Source organism: Aulostomus chinensis, chromosome 11, assembly GCF_037954235.1.
Source record: "Aulostomus chinensis isolate RoL2024-O1b breed Wild chromosome 11, RoL_Achi_v1.0, whole genome shotgun sequence".
Lineage (NCBI taxonomy): Eukaryota > Metazoa > Chordata > Actinopteri > Syngnathiformes > Aulostomidae > Aulostomus > Aulostomus chinensis.
The window spans coordinates 18382720-18394596 of record NC_141330.1 but is presented as its reverse complement, the minus strand read 5'-3'; the positions used below and the strand labels follow the sequence as shown (position 1 = coordinate 18394596).

The 11877-nt window shown below is 43.2% G+C and overlaps 1 protein-coding gene and 1 pseudogene across 4 annotated transcripts; one reads left to right on the top strand and one right to left on the bottom strand.

The window, feature by feature from the left end:
• The first annotated feature begins 3654 nt into the window (after positions 1-3654).
• Positions 3655-4817, top strand: LOC147253693 (uncharacterized; annotated as a pseudogene).
• A 585-nt stretch (positions 4818-5402) lies between these two features.
• LOC147253692 (uncharacterized) lies at positions 5403-10166 on the bottom strand. 4 transcript variants are annotated; one of them, XR_015118425.1, is made up of 8 exons: positions 10103-10166; positions 9123-9218; positions 8755-8859; positions 8579-8665; positions 7649-7761; positions 6969-7570; positions 6730-6863; positions 5403-5669 (listed from the first exon to the last, which is right to left on the bottom strand). XR_015118425.1 is itself a non-coding variant. In XM_086217366.1 (5 exons), exons 1-5 carry the CDS (start codon positions 10115-10117, stop codon positions 7735-7737), a joined length of 330 nt encoding a protein of 109 aa, XP_086073492.1. In that variant the 5' UTR covers positions 10118-10166; the 3' UTR covers positions 7630-7734. The 4 variants fall into 4 exon arrangements, 1 of the variants encoding a protein (XP_086073492.1); XR_015118426.1 differs by lacking the exon at positions 5403-5669 and adding an exon at positions 6029-6116; XR_015118427.1 differs by lacking the exons at positions 5403-5669; positions 6730-6863 and having other exon boundaries at positions 7260-7279; positions 7381-7570.
• Between the last annotated feature and the right edge of the window lie 1711 nt (positions 10167-11877).

The window sequence follows — 11877 nt, the reverse complement described above, 5'->3', positions numbered from 1 at the left end:
AAGCAAAGATGAAGTCATTCAGTGTTGCAGTTGCAGTGGCCCTGGTGCTCACCTCTATCTGCCTTCAGGAGAACTCTGCTGTCCCACTCACTGGAGTGAGTACCAACTTGACTCCAACTGATGAGAGTCTCTTATTGAGCTATAAATGTTTAGGGAAACAGCTCAGATGAGCTTGTTAACATGAACAATTCATCAACAGACCCCAGATCATGAGGAAGTGACGATCAGTGAGGTTCCAGCTGCTGGGTACAAGGAGGTCCTTAAGGAATCCTCAAAGGTTTGTTAACTTACCTGAAAGTGTTTGGCTCCATCATCGAGAGCTGAGTGCTTGATAACACGTCACTCATGGCTTCCGTCTGTCACACAGATGCCATATTACAACACACTGAGGCGAGGCGTCAGGTGTCGCACTGCGGCACCACCAGCATCCGTGGAGTCTGCTGCAGAATCTGAGTATCCTGCAGCCTTGATGGAATTATACCTTTAACATTATAAATAAGTGGAAAAATCTTATTTCAAATGTCTTCATAAACAAAAACGTGATTACAGCAAGTTTCAACCTTGCAGTCATAGTTTGTTTTTTTATAACCAAAAACAAATTTAACACAATAAACGAAACAGTTAAAGTGTGGTAAATTATAATAAGCTAGTTTTAGCTTAATTAGTCTACAACAGTGACCAGATTGTCCCTGTATGGAGTGACAAACACGAGCATGTCTTTTGTGTAAAAATTCTGGGTGAAGTCAATAAATTTACATACTGTATTTACACACAGAATGTCCAAAATAAGCAGGAGAGAAATGGAGTTTGTAAAACTTAACAGGGATTGTTATTGCACGTTGTCACCTGTGCACACTCATGGTTCGGCGTGAGGATGACTCAAATGATTCAGCAGGGAAATGGTGACTTGATTATTGCACAAGATATCTTGAAAGACTAAAGTTCCAGGAAATTCAGCTGCACCTCCATTCAAACACAGTTGATGAGTAACACTGTTCCTGTCCACTACTCCAGGCAGAGTTGGCATTTAATATTTTTCACTCAACCATTTGTCATCCCTGGGAACTGATCTCACCTCACAATTTTCATCTTGCCTTCTTAAAAATACAAATACACAAATACACAGACATCAATTGCTTTATTTAGTTCTTATGAAATAATACAAAGGCAAAGAGGTGAAGGCTAGCCTAGCATGTGCACTGGCTTGCACTGACCTGATTTTTCAGCTGCTCTGCTGTCAGACAACACACAAAACATGACCCCGGGAATTCCTCCTCGTGTGAGATTTATTCTCAACTCTCCAGCTGAGCAAAGCTCATTGCAAAAAAAAGAAAATAACCATCTCCATACCTGGAAAAGATTGGGAAATTTTCGACTTGATTACATGCATATTCCGGTAAATGTAGCTCTGAGAAAACTAAGTCCTGACACGGATGGCTTTGTTTTTCTCATGCGTAAACAGAAGTTTCCTTGAAGTTGGAAAAAGTCACAGACATTTCATAAAAATGAGTATGAACCCTGAATGTTATCCAGTCACTGACAAAATATGGGAATGACTTTTAAATGCATCATATCCCATTGTGTGGATTATTTAATTTGAATTAATCAGTTTATTAATTAATTCTACACCCTTTCCTTTTGCAGTGCTCCTCCTTCATTCATCTGCTGTGTTTGGCTGTTACTGTGAAGTGAAGTGCAATGAGGAAGAAGTAATAAACTTAAATACTCAAGAACATGGCGGCACGGTGGTGCAGTGGTTAGCACTGTCGCTTCACAGCAAGAAAGTTGGGATCTTTCTGTGTGGAGTCTGCACAAAACCTTCACTTCATGAGAAGTCCACGTCTCCGCAGGAACTTCGTGCAACAGCAAAGCCGCCTTGATTTTGCTGGGGTCATTGTTTGGTGGCCAGATTGTCATTGAGGCGTCCTCAATGACAAACAATTCCTACCGAGTTGTCTAGGAAGTCCACAATGTTGTGCAGAGCCATCTTTGAAGGGAGGAAAATCATTGGTAACTTATACAATGTGTATAAACACACACACACACACACACACACACACACACACACACAAGTAGTGTATAAACATAAACACAAAAGACAAGGAAAAACTCGGTAGCAATGGAGCAAAGAGATGGCTGCCCATTCTGTGTCCATGGGGAACAACACATATTTCCTTATAATTTCTGACAAGTTGTATATCTGGTCTGTACTTTCCAATGACCCACTCACCCTATTGAACTAATCATCAGAGAATAAATCTGAATTTACCAAAAAAAATCCAGCCGAAGCCCCTTGACCGTTGTCCGGCTGCACCTGCCTGTTGACGATCCTTTGTTTAAATTCCCGCCTAAAATAGGAGCGGGAAAAGACATGGGCTGCCAACATAAAACAAGCGTGGGCCCACAGTCAAAAAAGTCCTTTGGGCCCTGTATGGGCAAGCCTGCACTGGGCCAGCATGGGCCTTCTGTGGGCAAAACAGTATTATGGGCCGGTTTCAAATAGCAGAAAGCCCAGTCCTGTGGGCCCCATGTGGGCAAGCCCTCTCTGGACCTGTTAGGGTTTGGTATGTGTTGGCCCTGGCCCACAGTGCCCACAAAAAGCCTGCGCGGGCCCCACTTGAGCCTGTTTGCTGGGGTTGGTGTTCCTGTGCAAGAACTTCAAATAAGAGACGTGTTAAAGGAGTTTTGGGATGAATAAATCCCCCTTTCTCTTCAGTGGTTCTACATTACTCACTTAAATTTTCTCTATCATAGTACTGTAATTGCCACCTGTTAAGCGAGATGATGGCACTGGCAATTCTCGATCTTTGGAATGGAAGAAATGTTTAATTTGCCAGTTGCCATGTTTAATTTATTTTATTGATGTTTTCTCCCAGATATATTTTAGTTAGTCTCTGAAATTGTTTGAATTATGTTGTTTAAACCTTGTGCAATTGCAATATGTTAAAAATAAAAGCATATGTTGGAAACAACTAACTGTTCAATTTCTTCATTCAATGGGCATCGGCTATTAAAAGTTTGTGGTCTGTGTTAGCTGTAAATATTAAAACAGAAAGATATGCTTTAATGTACTGTAGCTATATGTACCCTTTGATATTTCATTAAAAAATATATATATATATATATATATATATATATATATATATATACACTTATCGCAGGTCATATCTTCATCGCAATATTGAACAGTGTAATCGCATGTCACATGTTTTCCTGATATCGCCCAGGCCTAATCCTGCTTGGAGTCTAACACAAACTCCTTGTAAAACATTACATTTCTTTCAATTGTGATGGTCAAATGATAAACAAGATTTTAGTTTCATGTACATCAAAATATTGTTTCCTACAACATACTCTTAACACCTTGTCATAGGGAAAGTCCACCCAGAACACTTCAGAGTTGCTGCACAGAGCCTGATAGCCTAGGACCTCCCTTGTAGCCTATTAGCTCGTTCAGTCCACCGCTTTTTCACTCTGGCAGGGATGTTGTGAGTGGGCTCAGGATTACTTTGCTAGTTTTGGCGGATGATGTAGTCCTGCTGGTTCCATCAGTCTGGGAACTTCAGCTCTCACTGTGTGTTCACACCAAACGCGAATTTAGCGTCGCGTTATTCACGCAACTTTGACCATCGGATCATATTAGTGTACATTTGTGTCAGTCGCGCGAATATGCAAATTTGCTCATTTGCCCGAGTAGCGACTATTTCTGGCAACGTTTCTATATCCGCCATTTCAAGATGGATATTCAAAGAACTGCTGCGTTGTACCTGCTGTGGAAGGCCGAAATACGTCAGAAAACTAAACGCCGTCGTATTTGGGTTCACAACACCATCCGGAGGTGCACAGCTTCCTGCATTTCACTGGCTTCTTCAGGAGCTGTGTTTGGATAACCGCCGCTTCCAGCAGTATTTTCGAATGACAACTGGCCAGTTTGATGACCTGCTAGCTAGCATCGGTGACAGATGGACACCAACCACAGGCACTCAATTCCAGTGGTGGAGCACCTGTCCATCTGTCTCCGACAATGAGTTGTTGTCAAATGAATAAATTGTTTCCTGTAATGAACATTATCACCTCTAATTTACTGTTGGCTTGATATGTAACATTCACATCATAGCCAAATGTGCTGTACCCCAATTTTAGTCAAATTTACATGATTTTTAGCTGCACGAGGTTGTACAGTCCTCTTCAAAATTAACATACACCAGTTAAAACCAGTATAATTAATTCTGAAGAAACTGTATTTTCTTTACACGACACAAAATATATATGTGTTTGTTGCACTTGTCCATTTTTCTTCAATGTGGTTTTTGTACAATTCATTAAAGTTCATGGCCTGCTTGTGTTTTCAAAGGAATATTATCTCTTTTATCCATCACAATAAAGTCATAGTATAAACACTCATTGTGTACCCTGGACCACCAGTGTAGCCATGTACTAAAACTACTACCATATAATATTACTAAACAAACAACAGATTTATGTATTTTCACTAAATACCTTGTTTTCTCTACTGAAGATACCTAGCCACCGTTGACTCTTTCAGGTCCATCGCCAATAGTTTTCGTGTTGGGGTTTCCACTGTGAGCAAGATTGTGCCAGATGTTGCCGCTGCTATCTGGGACTGCCTTGTGGAGGAGTTCATGGCTGTGCCCACCACAGAGGAGTGGAGGTCCATTGCCGTGGAATTTGAGGAGCGGTGGAGTTTTCCTCTCTGCTGTGGAGCTCTGGGTGGCAAGCATGTCACTCTCAAAGCCCCTGCCAAGAGAGTGATGGATCTTCAACTACCACCTGTCCTGAGCTGGGCTAGTTGTTGAGAATGCCTTTGGGATCCTCTCTTCCCAGTGGAGAATGCGATTGAGGTCCGTCCAGAATTTGCAGAGATGTGTGTTAAGGCCACCTGCGTTCTCCATAATTTCCTGCGACGGACAACCCAGACTGCTGCAGTGAGGGGAGGCAACCCAGTTGGTGAGATGGAGCCACTGCCTGGTCTGGGAAGACTTGCTGCAAACAACTCAGCAAGAGAAGCCATCAGGATCAGGGAGACCTTCACTGCCTACTTCTCTGCAGAAGGAACGGTTCCATGGCAAGACGGCATCTAGAGCACCAGCACACCCAAAACAGCTCTTTTAAGAGCCACCACATTACGATTGAGCAAACTTCCTGAAATATTACTTTTTTTTTTATATATCAGCACCATTATAAATATACCTGTCATTGCATGTTAGATCGTCATAATAAAAGGCAAATTAAATTGTTTCCTTTGTGTGTCAACAGTATTTTATAAAGAATATGACAGAAGTCAGATTTGTGAAATTTATTTATTAATTTAAAGTGGCAGTTGGAGGAAAAACATAATAAAGAACTATTTACAATGACAATGGAGAGCCTGCTTCGTTCCTTGCAGTCGTGGTCGCCCCAATCTCATTAGTCTACCGGTTCCAAATTTGGTTTCAAAGTGCTGTTTTCATATATTAATTTATAAATTTGAAATTTCACAAATTCCTTTCTTTGGGGTCACAGTCTCTGCAAGGAAGGAAGCAGGCTTTTCAGGAACATTTCGTCCTCTGTCAGTGGAGGTGGAGGAGCCCTCCTCAAGCTCTCAATCAGTAGCTCCTCGATCACTCTCTCCCTTCCATTCCTCCTGGTCCACTTGCGCATCCTTGTCTCTGTATGAAATGGAAAACTTTTTAAAACTACTGCTATTTTCCATCCATCCATCCATCCATTGTCTTCCGTGTATTCCTGTGAAGGGTCGCGGGGGGGGGGGGGGGGGGGGCTGGAGCCTATCCCTGAAGCTACGGGCGAGAAGCAGGGTTCACCCTGGACAGGTCACCAGTCCATCACAGGACCAACACATAGAGACAGACAACCATTCACACTCACAGTCACACCTACGGTCAATTTAGAGTATCAATCAGCCTCGTCCCCAATTGCATGTCCTTGGACGGTGGGAAGAAGCTGGAGTACCAGAGAGAACCCACACAGGAACAGGGAGAACATGGAGACTCCTAATCCAATTTTTGTTATATAAATACCTGGGAGTGGTTTCTCTGAGGCAGAGGCAGCAGCAGCACTCTCCACATCACTGCCCTCCGTTGACTGATAAGCTTTGTCTGAAGACAATATAATAAATGTCATGTTTTTTGTTAGGTAGATATATGAATTGTCCAATAAAACTTGTCATTCTAGCTTTGTCAATTATAGCACATAAAGCATTTTATTAATGCCCCCATATTTATATATCAGTAAAATTCCAATATGACCTATGTTCACATGTAAGCCAACCTCCTTAGTCAATTCCTGAAGGCCCTGCTGCCGCCTCTGCCTTCTCGTCCTCATGTTGCCCTGCATCCTGCTCTGTGCAGGGGGGGGTCCTGTTTTTTTTGCACCACAACAAATTCGTATCATAGACTTTGTATGGAAACTGTTTGCGCGAATGTGCGAATTCGCGTTCGGTGTGAACACACAGTTACCTCCAATATTCATAAAGCAGTGGTGAATGGAAACACACATTAACACACTTTTTCTTTGATAAATGGATTAAAAAAAACTGCAGTATGTCTACATGTAAACTCAGCGACTGCCCATCGCCTCCCTGCCCTCAACTCAACCCCTCCCGTCCTTTCCAGAGCCATCAGTTGTCAAATCAATTGCCGAGGAGCCCAATCAGACTTCAACTGATCATTTACCTGTCAGTCTGACCCCATTCATGTGGAGGGGGCTCACCTGGGGGGGTCATGACACTGATTACTGGTTGATGGGAACACTGGGCCTCCTATGTTCACCAGTACTTGCTGTTACAGCTCTTGCCAAAGTCCAGCTTCCTTTTGTTGCCGCCAAACGTGTCCTGTAAACTAGAACTAGAAACACACACAGACAAAGCATTAGTACTGTTGTACACACATCTGAGACAGCGGGCAGGTTTAACTGCGATGGCAACATCATTCAAGGTTCGCTGCAGGTACCTAGCAGGAGTGTAAGGGGGAGCAGCTCCAGGTGCTGGAAATCATCGGTTCCATCGCTGTCGTAGCAGGGAGGTGACTGATGATGTCGTCACAAGCCCTCAACCTGCTGGTGGTGGGGGCGCTGCACAGACTGCTGACTGCAGGGCTGTACAGGGGAAAACAGAAGCAGTTCGAGGGGGGGCATGTGTGTTGTGAGGCGGGGGGCAGCCTCTGCGAGCATTCATAGCAGCCTGGACAGAGTTGACCTGGCTGAAGATCTGCTGCAGGGTCTCTGCAAACACCTCATCAGGTCCCCTTCTTGTCTTCTCTTTCTCCTCAAAACGGAGGCCGGAGAGGAGAAGCAAGAAGAACGCAGGTGATTCAGGTGCAAAAGCACACAAAGAAACAAACTGCCCTTGTGAGCTCCAATTACCTGTTTGGGTGAAGTATCCCTTTAAAGCAGTACAAATATCTTAATAAACACTCATCAAACACTTTGCTCCAGCAAGCCTGGCCAGCTGGGGGTCACCCTCCTTCCTACCTACTGCTGCTGCTGGCTCCTTTCCGGAGTCACCAGGCCTCTATGGGTGGTTCCCGTGAGTGTGGAATTGTAGTGCAGGAATCTGGACACACAGGTTTAACAGTTAGATATGGCGTCCTGCCTCTGATGAATCTCTGGGATCCATTTTTATTCTGTGTACTATATCTGCTTGTGAGCGGTGCTGTCAGAGTGCAGCGAGCTTGGGTACGTCTCCCAGTCTGTTGCTGTGAGCTGTTTTCTCTCCTCTCAGACAGGCGGCGCTGGCGCAGAGCCCTGGGGAGAAGCAAACACACATTGTTGCAGAATCAAATAGGCTTTTTGACTGTTTGAGTAAAACTATATATACTAGGACAAGTAGTATTTAAGGGGAATGAATATGCAACACTTCCAGTACTAGGACATATTTTGGTACTTCAACAGTGAGTTCTACATCGTGAGTGCCGTATTTGTAAATCTGCAGTCGTCCAATGTACTTCTCTCCTTCTCTGCCCCTTTATGTTCTCCTGTTCTCTTCTTATCTCCTCCTGCAGGAGACACAATCTATTCTCCTTCTCCTTTCTCACCCGCCCCTTTTCATTCTCCTCTTCTTATCTCCTCCTGCAGGAGACATATCCTTTTCTCCTTTATGATTTGCGCCTTTTCTTCCTCCTCTTTTCCCCTCAGCTCTTCCTTCAGGAGACTCATCTTCTTTTCCTTCTCCTCGACCATCTGCCCCTTTACGTTCTCCTCATCTCTATTTATCTCCTCCCCCGCAGGAGACAAAATCTCCTCTCCTTCTCGTTCCTCCCTGTCTCATTTTGGGGCGGGCTGCTCAGGGAAATGTGCACGTCCATGAGGTCTGTGTCTGACAAGCTGAGACTCCTCCAGAAGAACCAATGATGACATGTTTAATAGAACACATAATGACACAATGAGACGCAGCATCATGTCTCACTCCTGCATGTTCACTACTGTGACAGTCTGAAGATGGACCGTGTTTGCTTTTAGGGCGTAATGGCAGCTGAGCTTTTTATATTGTGGTTGGTCTAACGAAGGTGGAGTCACAGGCACCGGAGCAAACGATTGTCATTTGGCGTTTAGTTGTTCTCACCTCCTTCAGTGAGATTTCATCGTGGCTGAGTTGATTGACCTCTTGGCCTCCTTGAAAAAGGTCTGCAGACGTTTTGCTGCTGGGGGCCTAAAAAAAAAGTAAGAATGGAATCAAAGTATTTTGAAAAAGAATTCAGAAGCCCACTCATGTGCTTCTCTGTGGATCAAGCTCATTACCTCGGGTGGCTTGAGGTATTTGTGCTTCCGTATGGGAGGGAGCAGCCCAGCCTTCAGAGGAGGGGTATCCCCTGGGGATAAAGACGCTGAGGATGAGCTGGAGTCCTGAAGGAGAGAGGCAGAATGAGAGAGAAGTATGAAGCACCCAAATCTACCGTCAACATTCAAGTCATCACTTTGTGAGACGGTAAGTTCACAGTCAGATGTCTGCCAGTAAGGCCAGACACACGAGAGGATTCCTGAGAGCGCCGTGCTACGTGAGGCCATCGTGCAACATTTGGCCCCGCCCCTCAAACGTCTCTGAATGTTTGGGCACGACTAAGAATTCAAAAGGCCTTTCACATGTCTTCATAGGTCAGGATCTTTACCTCAGGTGCCGCGAAGCTCTTCTTCACCGGCACAGCAGCTTTTAGAGGATTGTTCCTCTGTTGGGATTTTACAGATTCTGAGAATGAGTTTGTCTTCTAAAGGGAAAGACACGCATTGAGAAGGAATCAATAAGATGCCAAATCTAGAAGCAACGCGCTTGGAGGTTTAACAATAACTTCACGAAAAATCAAACTAGGAAAGAATGTTGTATCAATCAATAAAGCAAGGAATCTCTGTTTGTCTTGTCTACTGGGGGAAGGGGCTGTTATAGGCCCCCAAAGGTTGTTGTTTGTCTGCCGGGACACATTGTGATTGGACGACTGTGGGAGTATTTGTTCACAGGAGCAACACTCAGGTCACTGGATTGATCATCGGTAGAATCTCCAATCCCTCAACAACCTTTTACTTGGAATTCCGTGAGGTCACATTGTAATTTGATGGTTTAGGTTTGGTACATGAAAGACAAACATCATAAAACTGAGGAAACGCATAACAACCCTCCCCTTCTCTGTTTGTTCCTCTGGAAGCGCTTAGCCATGGTTCCTGCTGACACAAAGCAGAACTGCATGCAACACCACAAAACAAAGCCAAATACAGTTTACTATGTAAAGCCCTCTCCTTCTGAGAGGGAATGTATATAATATACCATAGACATATACATATGTGTATAAACCATACACACGCGTATATGTATATAATATACAGTTACACATGAAATTCCAGCAGAATTTGTTTTATATAATATACATATATATTAATGTACATATGTGTAAATATACATACATGTATAGGTATATAATATATACACAGTTATACATGAAATTCCTGCAGAATATGTATTATTTGTTTCATATAACATACATGTATAAATATACATGTGTATATGTATACATCATATATATATATATATATATATGTATATGATTTATATATGATATATAATACATGTATATAATCTATAATATACATCCATATTTACCCTAAAACGCCTCATGGGCCTCCGTGATGCGTGCCTGGAGCGTGTGATGACAACTGTTTTTGAAGGTATGCTGGGAAGGTGGAAAATCACAAAGTGCACGTTGTGATAAGAGACAATGCGCTTAACCAGACCATGGCAATGATGAAGGCGTGTCAAGTTTGCCGTACATTGCACACAGCCTGCAGCTCGCGGTGAATGAGGGTGTGCTGTCTCAGCGCAGCATCGCAGATGTTGTGGCCACGGGGAAGAAAATACTCGGCCACTTCAAGCAACTTGAAGATGGACTGAAGATGAACAGAATGAGCTTGGGATGCCCGTTAAAAGGCTACAAGAAGATGTCTCCACCAGGTGGAATTCAACTTTTCATATGATGCAGAGCCTGGTGGAGCAGAAGATGCCTTTGAGTGCAAATGCTGCTTATTTTGATCTTCTAGTAACAGGAATTCTTGAAAATATGATCACCCTTCAAGCAGCTGACCAGCAGTGATGGGAATAATGGCGTTAAAAGAAACTGAGTTACTAACTGGATGTAATTTACCAGCTCTATCAGCTGTGCATGCACCTATTGCTTAATATTAAATAAAAATTTGTTACACTTGTACAATGGTGACAACTTTCACCCAGGTAACAGTGATTTTATTGTACAGCAAACACTATAAAATATTAGATAGAAGCAGTCATGGATGAGTAACAGCTTTCTGTGCCACTATCTTAACCTTCTTATTCTTTGCGACTGACTTCGCTTCCTGCTGCAACAGGATTACAGCCGAATAGAACAGATAACAAACAGTGCGACTATTACTGTTCTATAGTTAAACAAATACACAACACACAACAGAACATGTGCAGTCTGCCACAAAAACAAGTAACTTTTTTAGCTGCTTCATATTTACAAATCTCTTATTTTATTCTCATGACAACTATTGAAGTCCCAGGTAATTCTCCTAACGTTGCAGCGCACCGCGGCTATCATTTACGCTCACACGCCGCTAGCTGCATTAGCATCTGAGGCTAGCAGCAGTTAGCTGCCTTATTCATGGGCGTTAACTACATTATCATATAAATATGGCACCACAACTTAAGAATGAACTTAATGTAACTGTATGAGGCGCTTGTGCACTTTGTTCACTTGTAACATACAACATAGAAGCAGTCTTGGATGCGTATCGGCTTTCTGTACCACTACCTGGACCGTCTTGTGCCTTGCGACTGAGCTTCTTGCTGCTACAGCATTACAGCGCCATTCAGCCTCATTGCGAAGCCAATACTGACACCTTCTGACGCAAACGGGTATTGACCTACAATTACTTCAAGTGAAGCAGGTGATTCTCCTACAAGTAACACAATGAGAAAAATGAGAAATGAGAAAAAATAATGGTGGGAGGGGACCAAGTTCATTGATATAACTAATAAGGAAACAATTCTAGACACAATTTTAACTTATCTGAACTAATAAAATGTCCGGGTTGCCACATATTCAAGAATAAAAATTGTATAAATAAAAGCGAGACTAGGGCAGAAAAAGAAAACAGTGCTATTTGTTGTACTTTTAGTGCTGACAGGAAAATTTCATATGCTACTGTCCTGTTTGTTTTGCTTTTCTTTAAAAGGTACTCATATACCTGGGTGAAGCCACCATTCCCTGAGATGCCAGCCCTTTGGAGTACTGGAAGTCCAACCACGCCTGCTTCCCTGCTCTTGCGTGTAGCATGCAGTGATGACAGCGAAGGGCTGTTCAGTGACCTCGCTCATGTGGTTGATGAAAAGAGAAACTG